This window comes from Scyliorhinus torazame, chromosome 17 (assembly GCF_047496885.1).
Source record: "Scyliorhinus torazame isolate Kashiwa2021f chromosome 17, sScyTor2.1, whole genome shotgun sequence".
Taxonomy (NCBI): domain Eukaryota; kingdom Metazoa; phylum Chordata; class Chondrichthyes; order Carcharhiniformes; family Scyliorhinidae; genus Scyliorhinus; species Scyliorhinus torazame.
Window position 1 is genome coordinate 132,141,141 of NC_092723.1, and position 21,712 is coordinate 132,162,852.

The following is a 21,712-nucleotide window of genomic DNA, read 5'->3' on the forward strand; positions in this document are numbered from 1 at the left end:
CTGGGGACTCCGATTCGTACAGCCTCCTATATAACACCCTATTCACCCCCTCCGGGTCTATCACCACCTTGCCCTCATCATCCCTAACTGCCGAATATCCTTGCCGCTTCTTGTTTTCTCAACTGATGGGCTAACATTCTGCTCGCCTTTTCACCAAATTCATACACTGCCCCTCTGGCCCTCCGCAGCTGCCCCGCTGCCTTCCGCCTTCATCTGGCACCTCTGCCTCTCCTTCAACAGCCTTGTCTCCGGAGCCTCCGAATATCTCCCGTCTTTGCTCAAAATCTCGACCACTAATCTGGCCTTCTTCTCCCGCTATGTTTTCTCCCTATGCGCCCGGATCGATATGAACTCCCCTTTGACTATAGCCTTACTTGCCCTCCCACAGTGCGCGGCCGTGCTCCAACCCATCCCCCCCACCCCCCACCCCGGAAGGCGACCACTCCCACCAGCAACTTTTTGTCCAACATTTTAAAAAATCAATCCAGAGTACACCCGGTGCACATGGGAAAAGTATGAATACTCCATCGCCCTCGGCCTCCCAAACCTCCGCGGGCCTACCCCCCATGCGCTCCATAAACCCCCTCAGCTCCTTCGCCACTACCGACACCCTGGTCAACTTAGAACTCACCTGGTCCAAGGTCGGATCTATGATCGTGTTAAAATCCCCAACCTCCCCTAAACAACTGACGCAAGTCCAAGTCCGGAATCTTCCCTAACCACAGGCGGGCCGGATACAATACCCCAAACTTTACCCCCTTAATCTGCTGAAACCATGCCTCTTCGCCAGTTCCACACCAAAGTCCTGGTACACCTGCAGCTTGTTCCCTTCCCAGGTACATTTCCTGGTCTGCTTCGCCCTTCGAAGAATCTTCTCCTTGCCCAGAAAGCGGTGCAACCGCACCACCATCGCCCTCGGAGTTTCGCCCACCTGCGGCCTCTTCCTCAGAGCCCTGTACGTTTAGTCCACCTTCAGGGGCCGATCGAAGGCCTCTCCCCCCCCCCCCCCATCAATTCTCCAGCATTCTTGCCACCTACACCGTGGCCTCCGCGCCTTCAATGCTTCAGGCATCCCGACAATCCTTAAAGTTTTGCCTTCTAGAGCCATTCTCCAAATACTCTACCTTCCCCCTCAGCTTTTTCTGGCTTTCCTGCATCACTCCCACCTCAGCCACCAACGAGGCCAACTACTCCTCGTGCTCCGCCACCACCTCCTCCACCTTCTGGATCGGCTGGCCCTGGGACTCCAGCCTCTGCTCAACTCGCTCGATACCAGATCTCAGCAGTTCCAGGGTCGCTTTTCTCTGTTGCCGAAACCTATTATTCAGGAACTCTATTAACTGTACCGTCGACCATTGGACAGGCAACCCTTGTCCTCCGCCATCTTTTCCTGTGGTGCACCACGAAGATTCTCCTGCTCCTGCTTCTTCCTTACACCACCCCTAGTCCATAAATCCATCCACCAGCCACACCTTCCTCAAGCATTCTTGTACTTTTTGCCCTCAAATATTTTGCCCTTTGGGCGAAGAAAAGACCGAAAAAATCCACCTTGAGCGAGAGCCACCAAATGTGCGACCACTCACTCCACGGCAGCGCAGTACCGGCCAAACTGTTCCTTTTGCATGCACTTTCTGTCAATTGGTAAGAGATTGGAATTTCAGCATGATATTTTTAAGATCATAATAAATAGGAACAGAAGCAGGTACATTGAGCCTTCTCCACTATTCAATAAGATTATGGCTGATTTGATTGTCATCTTAACGCCACTTTACTGCCTGGTCCCCATAACCCTGACTCCTTTGTCAATCAAGATCTCTCTAACTCAGCCTTGAATATAAAAATTGATCCAGCATCCTCTGTAGAAGACTAACACTCTCAGAGAAGAAATCCCTCCTAATCTCTGTCTTAAATGGGAGACTCCTTATTTTTAAACTATGCCACCTAGTTCCAGATCCCCCTACACAAGCAAATATCCTGGGCTGGATTCTCCAATAATGGAGCTATGTCCCCACGCCAGCGTAAAAACGCTGGTGTTTCACTCTGGACTTTCCTTAAGAAAGACCAGAGTGATTCTCCTACCTGCAGGGGGCTGGCAGGGTCCCGGAGTACTCATTGCAGGTCTGGCTGTGGATACGGGGCCTTGCACTTCCGGTCGGGAGTCCGCGCACCGCGGACCGTGATGGAAGTAGATCCCCCCGAGATCGCGCGCACCCGCAGATTGGTGCCGCCCGATCACTTGCCTGGCAGTCCATGAGGCCCCCCCGGTGAAGGATCCGCAGCCCCCCACCAGGGCGGCCACAGACTGAGACTGCAGCCGCCACCTGAGGTTCACGACAGCCGATAGGTGGTTAGAACAACGCCATTGGGAACTCGGCCAGTCACCCTTAGTGAATCGCGTGGGGGGGGGGGGGGGGGGGGCACCCATGCCGAATAGACCCTGCGCGCATGATTCGCGAGCGATTCTCCGGGGGCCGTGACCGCAGTGCCGGCCACGATTCCCGCGCGAATGTCCATTTTCCGCCCCCGCGCCGAACGCGATTTCGGTGCAGGGGCTCAGAGAATCCAGCCCCCTATCTGTCCCCTTAGAATCTTGTATGTTTCAATATGATCACCCCTCATTCTTCTGAACTCCAATGATTATAGGCCCAACCTCGCCTAGTAGGCCAACCCTTCATCCAAGAAATTAACCTAGGTGAACCTTCTGTGAGCTGCTTCCAAGCATATTCCTCTTTAGTTAGGAGACCAAAACTGCACACAGTACACGAGGTGCGTTCTCAGCATTGATCCGTACATGTAGCACGACTTCTCCACTGTTATACTCCATTCCCCTTGTAATAGAGGCCAACATTCCATTTGCCTTCAAAATTAGTTCCTGTACCTGCGTGCTAGCTTTTTGTGATTCATGTACAGAGATACCTAGATCTCTCTGTATTGCACCATTCTCTCTCCATTTAATTAATATTCTGGCTTTCTATTTTTCAGCCAAATGGACAACCTCACATTTTCCCACATTACTCATATTCCCACATTCCATTCTATCCTCCAACTTTTTGTGTCCACACATTTAACCTCTCTACATCCCTTTGCACATTCTTTGAATCCCCCTCACAACTTGTATTACGACCTATATTTGTGTCATCAGCAAATTTGACTACAATACAGTCAGTCCCTTCATTCAAGTCATTAATGTGATACATGTTTAAGGTTAATACATAGGCAGTTTCTATTAGAAACAGAAATGGGACTGATGAAACCGAATGTATGACTTTAAAATGGGATTAACTTCATGTACACATTCTCATGTAAACAGAATTTCAAAATTACATATCTTTTCGAATGTAGAGGGCAAAGTCCAATTGTCGGAACTATGACACAGTTGAAAGAGAAGACAGCAAAAATCAAACTAAAAGCTTTTACCTGCACAATACAATTGAAGCCTTCTAACAGAATCAAATCATTGCCGATATTTAAACAAACATTTTGTTCCACCTGAGTTTAATATGAATCTACCTCATCCTATTGTGGTGACCTGCATGCTCCAATACCATAATTAAAGACATAATCATTTTAACTTATATCCTTTGATACTAGCTTACTAATTAAACACGCATTGACAAGTCTGTTCACGATTGCTCAATGGCAGAGAAGCTCAGTTCTGTTTTTTCTCCCTTTATGTGAATTGTCATCAAACTCTTCCCCAAGTACAGATAATTTTTTTTTAAAAAGTTCAATACAACCCTAATGGCTTTCAAGATTAAATCAATAGACCTCTTGAGCCACGGGCCATTTATCTGTGCAAAGTGCAATGTAATTTTTTTAAAAAGTTGTACTGTACTTTCTTCCGAAAATGTCTGTGGGTTTCAGGGTTAAGGACAGCATTTCTAGAACATAATTTTGTACATTTCACCCATCAACAGTACTGACAGTATCAGGGCCAGATATAACATGAGTTTAGTGCCATGCTGGATGCCAACATCCCAAGAAGTACTTCAAAATCTGAAAAAGAGACAGAAAATACTGGGAATACTCAGCAGGCCAGGTATAAGATTGTGCTGCCTGAGAAGATTTGGAGCATATGCAGTTTGCTTTTCAACTTCTTTCTTGTTAGTGTGAAAGGAACTAATATGAGGCAAGATAAGCTATGCAGCTAAAATATTGAACGCATCATGAAAAATCCCAAACTATATCAGACAGATTTATATTGATATAGCACTTTTCACATCTCTAGATAATTCACAGCCAATGAATTACATCTGAAGTGTGGTCACGCTTGTTGAGAAGCAAATAGAGCAACTGAAATCCATACAGCAAATAAAATGACTGACCAGTTAATCAGTTTTAAGTTGTGTTGGTTTTTGGATAAATGTTGGGAAAAGTTTCTGCTGTCTTCAAAAACCTTTTTAAGATTCACCAGAAAAGGCAAATTGGGTCTCACTTTAACATCTAATTTGAAAGACAACATGTTCAACAATGGAGTATTCCCTCAAAAAAGCACAGAAGGGTCAACTGACATTATATGGTCAAGTCCTGGAATGGGACCTGAATGGACAAGTCTTTACAACAAAGTCATTGTCGGTGAGTGAAGCTGAAATTGGCCTAAATCTTCCGGCCCCCAGGTCGGCAGAAACTAGAAGTACAGCTGAAGATGTCAGGACCCTGTGGAGGCTGTGACATACGGAGCTACTTGAGAATTACCTGTGAAGTTTAATCTTCTTATGGGAAATTCTCTGCCCTCCTGAGACCCTACACAAATGTCACCTGCTCTGGGCTAGAATCACAGACTTTGGACAGATCCACAGGACATACCTGTTTAGTTATCCAGGAAATGTTAGATAAAAACATGGTCTAACAACTGAGTAACTCCACAACCATCCTCCTGACCCCTCAAATCACCTGCCCAATGCCCCAACCCATCTACCCCCTTGACCAAACCCCTGCCTGACCATCTCCCCCACCATCCAACCACACCCGTGGCCCAAACCAACTGCCCCCTGCAACCACCCGCCCATCGCCAGCCACCCGAACGCCCCCCTATCTGATCCCAGCTATTCCTCCGCTCTGACCAGACTACCTCCAACCAGAGATTACCTTCCTCCTGACCACCCACTCATCCACCTAAAGTGACTTACCCTACCTGCCTCACCCACTCGCCCACCTACCTGATTCAACCACTTATCTACTACCCACCCAACCATCAACCTATTCAATAACATTAAGGCTGACTTTTAAATTCTTACCAGAATATGGCAGCCAGTACCATAAAAAAGGGATGTTGTCATCTCTTCTCTCAGCTCTACTCCACTCCGATGACATTTCCCTGGGGACTCTGCGCTGCGCATTTCTGTGACAGCAGCAGCATCAGGTCAGGGAGATCTTCGCGTACAGCAGCATGCATTACCGCTGACTGGAAGATTCAGGCCATTATATATTAAACATAACCAAATCTACAAGCAGATTTCTCAGGCAGTGGTTTTGGCCAGGAAAGGGAGATGATAGCATGCAAACACAATGTAAAGTTCTACTGTTGAGCTGCATTTTATTCAATGTGGCCTGTCCATATCTGGTGGTGTAGTGGTAACGTCACGGAGCTCGTAATCCAGAGGCTCAAGCTACTCCTCTGGGAACAGGGGTTCAAATCCAACCACAAGAGCTGGTAAAGTTTGAATTCAATAAATAAAATCTGGAAATGAAAGCTAGTCTCAATAATGATGACTATGTAGCTATTGCTAATTGTTGTTAAAAACCCATCTGGTTCACGAATGTCCTTTCAGGAAGGAAATCTGCCTCCCTTACCTGGTTTGGACCAAATGTGACTCCAGACCGACAGCAATGTGATGGACTCATGGCCCTTGAAATAGCCAAGAAGCCAAAGACCCACTTAGTTCCAGGGCAATTAGGAATGGATAACAATTGCTGGCCTTGCCTGCGCCGCCCACATCCCATTGAAAAAATAGACAAAATACACTCAAAACAGGACGGTAGAACAATCAATGGTTCATGGCTTCAGATCAGAAACAAAACATTGCAAAATTACTCCCTAGGCCTGGTTCTCAGGAAAGATTTCTAAGTGTGGTAGCGAGCAGAAACTGCCACAAGCTTCCAGGCACTCGGCCCAGCGAGGCTGACGACGCCATTCAACGTTAATTGGTCCACTTAACGAGGCTCCATGGGCTTCTCGCCACAAGTGAAGGCTCGCCAGGCAATTCGGCGGCACCGTGCTCGCCACTAACAAGTTGGAGCAGCACGTACTCAGCCAACCCCAGAGAGCTCGCAACAATGGCACCGAGGAGACTGGCACCGTTGAGACCGGCCCCGTGATTCAAGGATGCAGACCTGGGGAGGTTCCTAGACGCAGTGGAGGCCAGGAGAGATGTCCTGTTCCTCCGAGAGTCACGGAGCATGAGCTACAGGGCAGCCAGTGCTGCCTGGGACAAGTTGGCAGGGGCTGTAAGCTCCGGGAGTGTGACCAGGAGGACAAGCCTCCAGCGCCAAAAAAAGGTCAACGACCTACACCATGCAGTACAGCACGAGTGATTGACACCAACGCCAAGCCCAAGCGAACATCCACCCCCCCGCCAACTCTCTATGCTGCCCCCAACTCTCCCTTCAACCCTTCCTTCAAATACCCTCCCCCCCGTCCCCCTCATACCACAATGAACCACGCGTGTCTAACGATGCACACTATCCAGGGGTTGGCATGGTGGTGCCAGGCACGGTTCCCCCCCTCCCACTCCCATGGTGACCTACCCTTGCAGAGGGACCCCCCCTCCCTGTCAACTAGGGCTCCCCACCTCCCCCAGCCGAGCGTCCCCCACCTCCTCGTCTTTTTACTGTTTAAATAGTTTTTTTGATAGTTTGTGAATTGTGATGTTGGAAATGGGACTCAAAATTTACATATGTATGTGTAATTATTGGGTGTTACTCTAAATTGATACAATTAAAGTCAAAGTATGACTTTGAATGCTATGAAGATTTCTTTAACCACAACAGTATTGTAGAAGGGTCTGGCACATATAAGCTTGATTTGGGACTGAGTACAGTACTGTCCACACAGTAATGTAAGCAAGTACATGACCCAGACCTGGGGTTCCGTGTGGTGTTGAGCAGAGACTGGTAAAGACATAAGCATGGAGATAGCTCTGAGCCTGTATCCTTTACTGTACATACAGTTAACCTTCTGAATGCTATGAAGATTTCTTTAAGAGCCATAGATCTTTAGTTAACACCGTCCCAACTGGTTGCAGCTTGGGGGGGGGGGCAAAAACACCCAACCTCGCTAAAACACTGAACCAAGGGCAGCACTGTGGCACAGTGGTTAGCACTGCTGCCTCATGGTGCCGAAGTCCCAACTCTGGCCCTGTGGAGTTTGCACATTCTCTCCGTGTTTGCGTGAGTTTCGCCACCACAACCCAAAGATGCGCAGGGTAGGTGGATTGGCCACGCTAAATTGCCCCTTAATTGGAAAAAATGAATTGGGTACTCTAAATTTATTTTGTAAAAACACTGAACCAATCAGAGATCCTGCAAGACTAAGAAAAAGGCAGAGATTTTTACTGCAGCAGAGGTCTCCACTGAATTTCCTTTGGACGTCCAGCTGCAGAATGTACAGTCCACAACAGAGCTTGCAACGGTGAGCTAAATCTTGTGAAGTTCCAGGAGCAGCTTGTCTTGTGAACCCATTTCTGAATTCATAAGACCATAACATAAAGGAGCAGAATTAGGCCATTCGGCCAATCGAGTCTGCTCCACCATTCGATCATGGCTGAGATGATTCTCATCCCCATTCTCCTGCCTTCTCTACGTAACCTCTGATGCCCTTATTGATCAAGAACCTATCAATCTCTGTCGTAAAGGCACACAATGACTTGGTTACGCCACCCTGGGCTAGTGCGTGGTCAATGCCAGCCCCACTTGACCAGAAGTCACAACACAAGTGAATTAACCAATAGGTCTCAGAAAAATACCTGAAGTCTTTGGTGTTTGGCTGCCCAAAAATCAATGGCCATCGACAAATTGTAAATTAGATTCAAGTGCTAGCATGACAGTCCTGTGGGATAAGGATCCATGACTCAAAGACCTCTGGTTTTGAAGAATGGACCCCATACTTTACGGGGCAGGAAGAATCCAACTTCCAGGTACTAGCATACTTCTGGGACCCATGAGGTATGGCGGCACATAGACCTTTGAGATGATGTATGTCATTCATAACCACCCTTTCTATCTCCTGAGCAGGGATGCCTGCAAAGCCTTGCGGGTATGATCAAGGAAAACCCCAAGGCTTTTTACACTTGTGAGGAATAAAAGAATGACCAAGGTAAAGTTAGGGCCGGTCAAGGACAGTAGTAGGAACGTGTGCATGGAGTCTGAAGATATAGGAGAGGCCCCAAATGAATACTTTTCTTCAGTGTTCACAAAGGAGAGGGGCCATGTTGTTGAGGAGGATAGTGCGATACAGGCTGGTAGGTGGAGGAGGTAGATATTCGGAAGGAAGATGTGTTAGAAATTTTGAGAAGCCTGAGGATAGATAAGTCCCCTGGGCCGAATGGGATATATCCCAGGATTCTTTGGGAGGCAAGGGATGAGATTGCAGAGCCTTTGGCTTTGATCTTTGTGTCCTCACTGTCTACAGGAATAGTGCCAGAAGACTGGAGAAAGGCGAATGTTGTCCCCTTGTTCAAGAACGGGAAAAGGTATAACCCTGGGAATTATAGGCCGATTAGTCTCACTTCGGTCATCGGTAAATTATTGGAAAGGGTCCTGAGGGATAGGATTTATGATCATTTGGAAAATACAGCTTAATCCAGCATAGTCAGCACAGATTTGTGAGGGGTAAGTCTTGCCTCACAAGTTTGATTGTGTTCTTTGAGGAGGTAACTAAGTACATAGATGAATGTAGAGCAGTTGATGTCATATACATGGATTTTAGTAAGGCGTTTGATCAGGTGCCCCATGGTCGGCTCATGCAGGAAGTAAGGAGGCATGGCATAGAGGGAAACTTGGCTGATTGGATCAGTAACTGGCTGTCACATAGAAGACGGAGGGTGGTGGTAGATGGTAAATTTTCATCCTGGAGCCAGTCACAGTGGTGTACCACAGGGATCAGTGCTGGGTCCTCTGCTGTTTGTGATTTTTATCAAGAGCTTGGATGATGGAATTGAAGGTTGGGTTAGTAAATTTGCTGATGACACCAAGATTGGCGGAGTAGTGGATAATGTGGAGGGCTGTTGTAGGCTGCAAAGAGACATTGACAGGATGCAGAGCTGAGCTGAAAAGTGGCAGATGGAGTTTAACCTTGATAAGTGTGAGGTGATTCATTTTGGGAGGACAAATTTGAATGCGGATTACATGGTTAACGGCAGGGTTCTGAAGCATGTGGAGGAGCAGAAAGATCTCGGAGTTCATGTCCATAGATCTCTGAAAGTTACCACCCACGTGGATAGAGCTGTGAAGAAAGCCTATATAGTGTGTTAGCATTTATTAACAGGGGGATTGAGTTTAAGGGACGTGAGGTTATGCTGCAACTGTACAAGACGTTCGTTAGACCACATTTGGAGTATTGTGTGCAGTTCTGGTCACCTCATTATAGGAAGGATGTGGAAGCATTGAAAGGGTGCAAAGGAGATTTACCAGGATGCTGTCTGAATTGGTGGATGGGTCTTATGAGGAAAGGTTGAGGGAGCTAGGGCTTTTCTCATTGGAGCGAAGGAGGATGAGAGGTGACTTAATTGAGGTGTATAAGATGATGAGAGGGATAGATAGTGGACGTTCAGCGACTTTTTCCTCAGGTGGATGTAGCTGTTACAAGGGGATAACTATAAGGTTCATGGTGAAAGATATAGGAGGGATGTCAGAGGTAGGTTCTTTACTCAGTGGTCGGGGCGTGGAACGCACTCCCAGCTATGGTAGTGGAGTCGGAACTTTATGAACTTTAGAGCGGTTATTGGATAGACATATGGAGTGCACGAGAATGATTGGGAGTAGGTTGATTTGATCTTAGTTTCAGACTAGTTTGGCACAACATCTTGGGCCGAAGGGCCTGTAATGTGCTGTACAGTTCTATGTTCTATGTTCTTCCTGTCAGTTGTTGATGTCTAGACAACCAGTGTAGTCAACAAGAACAGCATGGTCTCAAGTACTCAAACAAAGAGTATTCAGTCTTGGACTTCAACTGACAACTCGCTTCTCAACTTGCAGAATAGGTTCGTTCATTCTCATTGCAGGTACCAGAAAACTCCCAGTGGTCAAATCATCCTACCGTCCATGGGATAACCACAATGTCTCCGATGGAAGTGATACAGGAGAGTTATCAGCATAGAAAATAGGAGGAGTAAGCCACACAGCCCCTCACTCTTGCTGTTCTATTCAATATGAGCATGGATGATCATCTATATCAAAGCCATACTCCCGCTCTCTCCCCATGCCCCTTGACTCCTTTAATGTCTAGAAAACTATCTATTTCCTTCTTAAATATGTTCAGTGGCTTGGCCATCACAGCCTTCTGTGGTGGAGAATTCCACAGGTTCAGCACCTGTAAATTCAACAATTCGAAGGGAGGAGATGAGTTTGTGAGAATGTTGTAATTATGTTAATATAGCAATAATGTATTAATACCATTAATGTGGTAACAACAATGTAAATGCACGAGGCTGATAACAATATAAGACATTAAGTAAAATAACGCAACTGCATATGTATTGGATAAAGACGTGGTGGGTGCCCAGTTGTAGTATAAGGGTCTGGCACATGCAGGGTTTATGTGGGACTTAGTCCAGTACTGCCCACATTGTGGTGTAAGAAGGCACATGATCCAAACATACAGGTCAGTGTGATATTGAGCTGAGACGAGTAACGACCTAAGTAAACATGGAGATTGCCCCTAGTCTGTACCCTTTACTGTAGATGTGTAAATAGTTCTACTTGTTAATAAAGACTACAGTTAAACTACTGAAGACGACAAAGAATTTTTTAACGATACCATCCTGTAAACAAAAGCCTTAGAATTTTAAATCAAAGAAGAAGGGTGGCACAGTAGTTAGCACTGCTGCCTCACAGCGCCAGAGACCCGGGTTCAATTCCAGCTGTGAGTGACTGTGTGGAGTTTGACATTCTCCTCATGCCTGCATGGGTTTTCTCCGTGTGCTCTGGGTTCCTCCCACAGTCCAAAGATGTGCAGGCGAGATGGATAAGCTATGCTAAATTGTCCCTTCGTGTCCAAAGGTGTGCAGGTTAGGTGGGGTTGAGGAGATAAGACAGGGAGGTGGGCCTGGGTGGGTGCTCTTTCGGAGGGTCGGTGCGGACTCAGTGGGCTGAATGGCCTCCTTCTGCACTGAGACTTCTATTGTTCTAGGATAGTTTATTTTGAACTATAATTCTTTTGCCAGCTCTCTCAAAGAGCTATCCAATTAGTCTTGCTCTCTGCTCTGTCTCCAGCACACAGGTTTCTTTTTCCCCCTTCACGTATTTATCCTATTCCATTTTGAACGTTATTGGCCGGGATTCTCCGAGCCGTAATCACGCTCGGCGCGGGGCGGAGAATGGGGTGTCAGACCCGCAACCGGGTCCATCCGACGCCTTCCCGCGATTCTTCGGCGACTGGAGAATTGCTGCCAGTCACACACGCGCCGACGTGTCGCCAGTTGGGGGCCGTTAAAAGAAGCCCCCGCGGCGATTCTCCGCGGACGACCAGCCAAGTTCCCACTGGTGTGGTTCACGTAATGCTTCCACCCGGTGGGAGCTCGGACCCGCGGCTGTGGGGGGCCATCCTGGTGGGGGGGCGGGGGATCTGTCACTGGGGCGGGGCCTCCACGACGGTCAGGGGGCCACCGATCAGCGGCCGCGCACGATCTGGGGAGGGGGGGGGGGGCTACTTCTTCGGCCCCCGGCCCACTTCGTGGGTATGCCATGTCGCGCTCGGCCACGCCGCAGGCGGCCGCCGCGCTCATGCATGGACCCGTGGCCAGAAGTGCAGTACCCCGTTTCGGCAGCCGGAGCTGCTTGGAGGACTCCATGGCCTGCTAGCCCCCTTAAAAACGGAGAAACACTCAGCACTTTCTAGGAAAAAGTCAGGAGTATGTCGCGCCCATTTTCTCGTGGGCGTGATAGCCCCATTATTGTAGAATCCCACTCATTGAATCTGCTTCCACCATTCTTCAAGGTAGTGCATTCCAGACTATAAAAACTGCCAACGTTATCAAAACCTGTCTTCTCACTTGTGATAATAGCGATTCATTAGCTTTTTATTATTTTAATCTTATCCTTCAATGAATGGTTTCTAAAGGTATTCCTGCTGAATAGAATAAATCTACTATTTAACCACAAGTGAGCAATTCCCACCACTGACACTTTGTGAGTGGTTCTCCCTGCTGTTTGCAGGAGTAGGTGACTGCGAGTGCTATAATTGCACACTCCTCCAAGAGCTCAGATGCCTTTACCTGAAGTGTGTATCGTTCCAGTTTCATTTCCAAGACCTTGTTCGCTTGATCAAGACGACTTCTCTCGGCCTCCAGCTCTTCAATCTTCTGCCTACAACAAAGGAGTGGAAATCTTAACAGTCAGTGAATCCACTTGTTTCCCTTTCACAGTTACCAAGGTGGCTGATTCATTACAACTACAAGAGTGTAAACTTGATTTTTTTTTTTAAGTGTCAAAAAATATAATTGAAGAGGAAAAGAAAGGAAACGCCACATACATTGCAGGATGTTTTACAATTGAATTTGAACAAGGAGCGGCACAAGAATACCACTGGGCATTTAAGGGTATCTGACGGGTATCTGACATTTTAGAAGGACAGAAAGAAAAGAACAGTAAGTGGGGTAGCTCTGTTAATCAAGGATGAAATCAGTACAATAGTGAGAAATTATCTTGGTTCGGAAGGTCAAAATGCAAAATCAATTTGGGTGGAGCTAAGAATTAGAAAAGGGAAGAAGTCACTTGTGAGGGTGGGTTATAGGTCCACTGACTGTTAGTACTGTGAGACAGAGTGTAAATAACGGGGGCTTGTAAGAAAAGTCCTGAAATAATCATGCAGATTTTCACCTTCATATAGATTAGTCTAATCAGAATGGCCAATGTAGTTGTGGATGTGTTCATAAGTGTGTATTTGGAACACATTCGTAGGACAATATGTTCTGGAACCAACCAGAGAACTAGCTATTGTAGATTTGATGTGGAATGATACAGGGCTAATTAATAATAATCGCTTATAGTCACAAGTAGGCTTCAATGAAGTTACTGTGACATTTAAGGAGATATTTCACAATTCTTAACAAAGATATATTCCATTGAGATAGAAAGATTTTACGAGAAAAATGTACCACCCATGGTTATCTAAGAATGATATAAATTTGAAAGAAAAGATGTACAATGTTACATTGATTTGTGGTAGACCAGAAGAGGGGGAAGTTTTAGAAACCAGCAAATGATGATTAGAAAAATAATAAAGAGAGTGAGATGAGGGAATTAACAATAGGACACAAGGAAATGACAGAGATTTTGAACAAGAATTTTGTGTATGTCTTCACAATAGTTGATATTTAAAACACTGCAAAAATAGCAGGAAAGCACAGAGAAAAAGGGAGGAAGCAAGGAACGTAAAACAATTATGATCATTAGCAGAAAGGTACTAGGAAACTTAATAGGACTAAAATCCGAAAAATTCCCCAGACCTAATGGCCTGCATCCTAGATCTTAAAGGAAGTGGCTGCAGAGAAAGTGAATGCATTGGTTGCAATCTTCATAATTTCCTAGATTCTGGAAATGCCCCAGGGGAATGGAAAACTGCAAATGGATCATCACCATTAAAAAAGGAAGCAGACAGAAAGCAGGAATCTGTAGGTCAGTTAATCTAACATATGTCGTTGAGAAAGTGCAAGAATCCGTTATTGAGAAGGTAGCAGCAGGATATTTGGACAATCATAATACAATCAGGCAGAGTCAACATGATTCTGACACATTTATTAGAGTTCTTTGATGATGTACAAGCAGAGTAGATAAAGGGAAACGAGCAGATTAAGTGTATTTGGATTTCCAATAGGCATTCTGTGATAACCCTTACAAGGACCATGGGGAATAACTTATCAATCTTTCCATGGGGCTCGGGTTCCCATGGTAACAAGTGGAGTTCCACCCAGTTGGAACTCGTTACCAAGCTCTTTAAAAGCCATCCCAGACCCGGATCAGGAGTTCGTTAGTCCAGGTGAGACACTTGCGTTGTACACCATGGGCGAGGCTTTGCTTTTGGGTCCAGAATAAACCTATTTAAAAATTCCTTGCCGTGTCTCCTGGATCACTACACTGGTGACAGGGAGCAAGAATGGGACTCCGGACAGCCCTGCTTCAAAAAAAGCCAGGTATGGAAATGTACGAAGAGAACCCGGAAAAGCCACTATTTGGGAAACTCGTGCCATATGATGCAGGCATAGACGATTGGCCCCAGTACGCAAAATGAATGTGCTATTTCTTTCATGTGAATGGTATAAAAGGTGACAACTGACAAAAGGCATTCCTTTTGACAGCTTGTGGGGCCCCGACGTCATTAAGAGTTTGACTTACCTGGCAGTCCGGGACTCGTAAACTTTTAATGAACTGGTAGAATTAGTGGCAAAACACTACGAGCCGAGAGCATTGGTAATTCCCCAGTGCTACAGGTTTAATATGGCTGGAAGAATTCCTGGAGAACCTGTAACAGAATTCCTGACCAGGCTCAGGAAACAGAGGGAAACACTGAGTATGGACCATCCCTGCCAGAGATGCCACGGGATCGACTGGTATGCGGGATGAACAGAGAAAAATGCTTGCCGAACCCACCTAGACCTTAAAAGAGCCATTGAACTGGTGTTATCCCTGGAAGGGGGCCCAGGAACGTCATGTGTCAATGGACTATAGCATGCTCAATGCCGAACGACCCCCGTATCGAAAAACCCGGCACCCTGAAGAAAACACATCCATGCACCACCCACCACCTGTTCACCACTCAGCCATGGCATGCAAGGTTATGGGTTTACGGCCTCAGAACCCCAGGAATGTTAGGGAAACTTCCCCAGGGTTAGGGAAACTCTGGGGAACAATCACAGAATTGTCAGTGCATGTATTGTCCAGGCCGGAAGCAAAAGCCACCCCAGGTCCGGGCCAGGTCTGTGGCAGACGTCACAGGATAGAGCATTCACAAAAGTGAAGAATAGCTGCTGTCGTCCAACATCTTAGCACACTACAATCCCACAAGACCGCTGGTACTAACATATGACACCTCTTTACCTTGGCGAATGACGCTTGAAAAATGATGCTATGCACAAATCGAAAAAGAGGGTCTGGCCGTGATATTCGGAGTGAAGAAATTCCATCTGTATATTGGTGGCCAACATTTTACGATAATTACGGGCCATAAAATTCTGTTGGGTCTGTTTGAGGAGGAAACAATCCCTCCCATCACCTCAGCTCATATCCAATGCTGAGCGCCATTGTGAGCGACATATGATTATTCCTTCAAGCACTGCCCAGGAACGCACATAGCCAATGCTGCTGCCCTGAGTCACATACCACTGCCCACTGCCAATAATGATAAAGTTATCATGGCATTAAACCGTATGGACACCCTGCCCGTATCCGCCAAGCAAATCCACACATGGACCTAGAAGGACGCCACGCTGGCAAAACTATGCAGCATGATCCTAAGCGGCGGAATTCAAGGACGCCCCACAAAGGATCTAAAGCCCTTCCCATCTAAACGGCAAAATTTCAATGTGGAAGAAGGCATTATCCTGTGGGTACCCTTAGTGGCCGTTTGTCGCCTAGGCCAGCGCCAATCTTGAAGGAGTTCCACAGTCGTCACTCAGCTGTCTCCAAAATTAAGATGCTTGCAACGAACTACATCTGGTGGCCTGGGCTTTGAAAATTTGGGAAAACAGTGCTCCTTGTGTGAGGAAAATCAGAGGATCCACCATTGCCTTTGCTATACCCGAGGGAATGAGCAGGGAGACCTTGATTATGGGTACACAAGGACTTCATTGGGTCGTCATGGAGTCAATGCTTTTAACCTTGGATGATGCCCATTCTAAATTGATTGAGATACACTGGATGTCCTCCACGACTTCCAGTGCGAGCACAGCAAACCACTGGCAGTCATTTTGTACCTGTGGGATATCGGAGGACCTCGTGTCCGAAAACCGGACCCCCTTCACCAGCGGGGAATTCCAAGAACAAAGAAAAGTACAGCACAGGAACAGGCCCTTCGGCCCTCCAAGCCCGTGCCGACCATGCTGCCCGACTAAACTACAGTCCAGGGCAGTTACAATTTCCAACAGGATGAAACACATCTGAATGGCGCTTTACCACAATCTCCCAATGGCCTGGCTGAATGAGCGGTCCAAACATTTAAAAATGGCATCAACAGACACTAAACTGCTTGACACCAAATTGGCTTGGTTCCTTTTCAGTTACAGGACCATGCCACACACTACGACAGGCGTTGTTATCAGTGGAATTGTTGATGGCCAGTGCCTCCAGACCAGACTTGGTCTATTGTTTCCCAACCTAGGTGGGAAAGTGGAGGCAAAACAAGAGGGTCAGGAAAAGAATTACGAAACCCGACGACCCGACAAGACCTTCAGGCTGCGAGATATTGTCTAAGTTTGCATTTTCGGAGACGGATCCCTTGGATCCTGGGGGTTATACTGGAAAAGACTGGTCCCTGTGTTGTACAAGGTCAAGAATAGGGAAAGGACTGTAAAAGAATAAGTCGACCATCTCAGGAGCAGGGAACCCTCTCCTGTGGTAACTACTGCAGGCGGGGCAAAGCCATCAACATCCTTTGAACCTACCTCCACAGTCAGTGGACTCAATCCATGTTAAACCCAAGATTCATCCCCAAAGAGGACGAAAACTCGGATGCAGAAATAGAGACTGAGGTGACTGACCCAACACCGAAAGTCAATGTGAAGGAAGATTCCCCCATCAATGGTCCATCAAAGCTCATTCACTTCACACCCACAAATCCAGCTCTGCTGTCGGTGGACTCAAGACCATACGCAAAGAGACAAGTGATTTCTCATTGTCGTGAGAATGAGAGGAAGGATCTTGACAAGAAAGAGAGAGAAAGAGAATGTGATAACCCTCTCGAGGACCACGGATGAATCACTTATCAACTTCCCGTGGGGCTCATGGAATACGGATTCCCACGGAAATGGGCAGAAGCTCGCCCACATGGGATTCGTCATCGAGCCCTTTAAATGCCATCCCAGACCCGAAGTTCCATTATTCCAGGTCTGGGGCACTTGCATTGTACGCCGCAGGTGTGCCTTTACTTTTGAGTGAAGAATAAATTTCTTTAAACCTTCCTCCCTCTGTCTCCTGCGTCACTACACATTTGATAATGTGTCACATAATGGGTTACTGCACAGTAACAGGATAAGAGCTCATGGTGTTAGGGGGTGATATATTAGAATGGAAAGACAATTGGCGAAGAAGAAAAGAGTGGCTTGATGAAAAAATTTCAGGTTGGCGAACTAATTACTTGAGTGTCATAGGGATCAGTACTTAGCCCTCAACTGTTTATCATATATTAATGACTTGGATGAAAGGACTGAGTATATTGCAGTCATGTTCACTGACAATACAAAGATAGGTAGGAACGCAAGTTGTGAGGAGAATACAAACAGTTTGCAAAGGAACATAGCTAGGTTAAGCATATGGGCAAAAATTTGGTAGGTGGAGTATAATGTGGAGAATAGAATAGCAGAATATTATTCAAATAGAGAGACAAACGAATAATGTAGTACAGGGGATTCTTAATGTCTATGTTCATGAATTGCAAAATGATAGCATGCAGGTCTAACAAGTAATTAGGATGGCAACTGCAATGTTAGTTTTAATTACAAAGAGATGGGAGTATAAAAATAGAGAAGTCTTGCTACAACTGTACAGGGTAGGGGTGAGATTGCATCTGGATTACTATGTACAGTTTGGGTCACCTTACTTAAGGAGGAATATGCTTCCATTAGAAGCAGGTCAGAGAAGGTCCACTAGACTGATTCCTGGGATGACGAGGTAGTCTTATGAGGAAAGGTTAAAAGCAGGTTGGGCCTATACGCATTGGAGTTCAGGAAAATAAGTGGTAATCTTATTGAAACAAAAAAGATTCTCGGGGGTTTGACAGGGTTGATGCTGGAAGGGTGTTTCATCTGATTGTGAATCAAGAAGTGGGGCAAATAAGGGTCTCCCATTAAAGGCAGAGTTGAGGAGGATCTTTTTCTTTCAGGGGGTTATTAGTCTTTAGAATTTCCCCAGTAAGCAGTGGTGTCTGGATTAACAGAGAACTGAGGGCTATGGGGGACAAGAAGGAAAGTGGTCTTAAGGCCACACTTAGATCAGCCGTGATCTTATTAAATGATGGTGCAGACTTAAAGGGAAGAATGGACTATTTCTATTCCTGTTCTTTATGATTTTTTTATAGCAAGTGTTCTTCCTGACACCTAGCTATAATACATTTCTAATGTCAAGTTTTGAGAAGATGCCAAGCTGTTGCACACACCTCACATGAATGAAAGAAAACAGAATTTACTGAACTACTCTTTCACAATTCGTTGTTTGACAACAGGCCACCACTGTTCTCTTCCAGAAAGCTCGGTGGTGAAGCACTGGAGTTTTTTGTTTAAACACACTTTTACCAATATTTATTTAGAGGTACTCATTACAAACACTCATCGCCTCATCCAACTATCACAATTTGAGCATGTTCTTTTTCACAGAGGCACAAGTGAAACCCCAGCTATTATCCACCAACATCATATTGCTAAATAAATCTATTGCAGATTTAAGATTCCTTTTGTCTTTAAGTAAATAAAGAGTTATATGTACAACTGAAACTTCAGAAGGTAAATCAAAGACTTCAATATTCTGCACATAGCATTACTTTTGCAAGTCGCTTCTCATTTCAGACACAAGTAATTTCTGCTTTCATGCATTTTGTTTTGTAAAACAATCCAACAGTTGCATAACTTATATTTAATTTCAGTGATTTCTTTCCTCACCAGTCTTTATCCCAAGCCAACAAGGACAAATCACAAACTTGTCTCACTTGTACTTTTTTTGGTAGAGTGTACATTACACAGAAGGAATTATCTACATATCATTCAATGGTTATATTATCTTCAGATTGAGCTTGTACAGAATCTCACTTAACATGAATGCCACATCCACTGTCTCTGCAAGAGAGTGTTTCATCAGCCAAAGTAATTTTAATGACCTTTTTTATTATTTACTGGACAACACTCAAAATTCTCAATGATCAGAAATATTTTGAAAGCAGCTGCACTGGAATAACCATCAGGAAGATTAGTACGTGAAGCATCATTAAACATGGATAGCGTCATGTTCTTTAGTCACCAAAGATTGGGACCCTAAGTGCACATTTAATCAGATTCAAATTCTTAATGCCTTATTTTCCCTTTAAATATTGTCTACGTCAGAGTGTTTCATTGGAGTATTTAATTCTAACACATCAAAACTGGAATCTGGTCATCTGACTGCAAAACCAGTTCAACTGACCAATCAAGCTTCGCAGTTGGTCTTTAGATGCAACATCATCTTTCTGTGATGACCTAGTATGATTAACCGGGAGAAATGGTAGAAACACTCTCCAAATAAGATTGTTGATTTAAAATAACTCCAGATATTTAAATAGATATTTAAAAATCCACAAGCCTGTATTATTTTAAGTTCAGTTCTAATCTTTTTTCATAATATGTCTCCAATTTCCCCATACAATAAAGAATCAGCATCATTCATCACAAAGGTTCCCAAAAACTTCCCTTTATGGTGCCATTAAAACACTGGACCCATTTTTAATTTAATACAATTGCAACCAAAAGTATCATACTCCAGAGACATAACGTAGACCATGGACACATTTATCCAGTTTCCGTTTTCTATTTGTTGTTTCTTTGGAAGGTTTCAACAACATTTCTTTCGGAAAAGTATCATCCTGCAGAAATGTGGTTTTCATGGCGATTGACCTGCATTCCCAGCAAAATGTGCCAAAGGAGTGAAAAGATTATTAAGATTACATTTCCAAAATAAAGAGAACCTACTTGAACACTTGTGTCACTAGTCATTCTCCAAAAGCCTGAGCAACCAGCCTCACTTAGCCTTTTAAGTCCTACTTATATGGAATTTTTCAGTACAAATCCACCGAAATGACAAAGCAGGTTGCTCCTTACCTGGTACCTCAGAATAAACTCCAAATTCTCGAACTTCCTTTTTGTTTTGCCTCTTAACAGTTTATCCTCAAGGTTACTGGCAGCCCTAAAACTTCAGTCACATGCACTTTTGTACAACTATTGTATGGCCTTTATTTCACCGTCCAATTCAGTTTACCCAAAGTACAGCTGATGGGCCGGATGCTGCCCCAGAGGCATTTTGATGTGGTCCTCGAGTCTCTGAAGACTGCATGGACAAAACATTGCAAAAAAGAGGTAGGTAGGGGTGAGTGAGTGAGAAACTGTGAGAGAGAGACTGTCACTAGAGAGCCTGTGTGTGTGTGCGCCAGAGAGTGTGTGTGTGTGTTGGAGAGAGAGCTAAAGAACGAGTAAGTGAGAAATTGTGTGTGTGGGGGAGAAGAAGCACCTTGAGAGTGAGCGTGAACTCAGCACACACTCTGCCTTCCTCCTCCTCCTTCCCCGAAACCCTGTGCACAAAGCAGGCTGGGAGATGAGGAAAACTCAGATTGAAAAGTACCCGCTTCCGTTGAAGACTTTTGTGTGAGTTCCGCCAAAACCAGCGTGAATGTGCGCCCCCAGAGGAGAATTCAAGGTCAGTGCTGATCAAGCCCAACTTCTGAGCAAAGTCCTAATCCCCACCCCATCCTCAACCATCTCTGTCTAGCGCTGCTTCTTAAGAAAAAGACACAAAAAGATTGTTATTGCTGATCTCTGCTGCCTGGGACTATTTCATTGTTATTTTTATAAATTACTCTTTTTGCTAATTGTCAATTTATTGCTGTGACACTGATATTTTTAAAATTCATATGTTCAATGTGTGAAGCCTTTTCTTCCTGAAATTTGTTCATCAGCCACTTGTGTGAGAAAAGAAAATTGAAATGTGTCCCCTCCCCCACATCCAAAAAGGTTAGACAAGCCTGATCTACCTCCATTTCCAATTTGTACTAATGGGACTACTACTGCAGCATCTCCTTATGTGCTATTTGAGGATCTAATTTCATTACATTATTGTTTTCTGATGCAAGAGTCACTTCCAAATTCATTGTGAGTACTTGCACTGTGCTTCTTTACACTCCATTCTTTCATCCTATTCTATCACTCCATCAATCTCAACTCCGGGCAATTCAACTAATATGTAAACTTGCCAGTTGTTTTTCCTGCATTCCCCACAATTGTAAAAGTATCCACTTCAGGCAATTGGCCTGTGAATGCAATAGTTCTATCATGTCACTCACAATCACACATAATCCACTATCCTGCCCTTGATGCATTCTGTTCCTCAGGATCATAGAATCACTACAGTGCAGATGTAGGTCATTCAGCCCATCGAGCCTACACTGACCTCTGAAAGAGCACCATAACTAGGCCCACGCCCCCACCCTAACCCATTACTCCCACCTAACCTTTTAGATACTAAGGAGCAATTTAGCATGGTCAATCCACCTAACCTGCACATCTTTCAACTGTGGGAGGAAACCAGAGCATCCGGAGGAAACCCATGC

General features: G+C 45.3%; 1 protein-coding gene across 4 annotated transcripts in view; it reads right to left on the reverse strand.

The window, feature by feature from the left end:
* mad1l1 (mitotic arrest deficient 1 like 1) overlaps positions 1 to 21,712 on the reverse strand; it is a 1,358,866-nt gene that overhangs the window by 711,033 nt on the left and 626,121 nt on the right. For all 4 annotated transcript variants that reach the window (XM_072481041.1, XM_072481043.1, XM_072481040.1 and 1 more), the window contains one exon: positions 12,432 to 12,522. In XM_072481041.1, the coding sequence (XP_072337142.1) occupies positions 12,432 to 12,522 (91 nt within the window). The remainder of the gene's footprint in view (positions 1 to 12,431; positions 12,523 to 21,712) is intronic.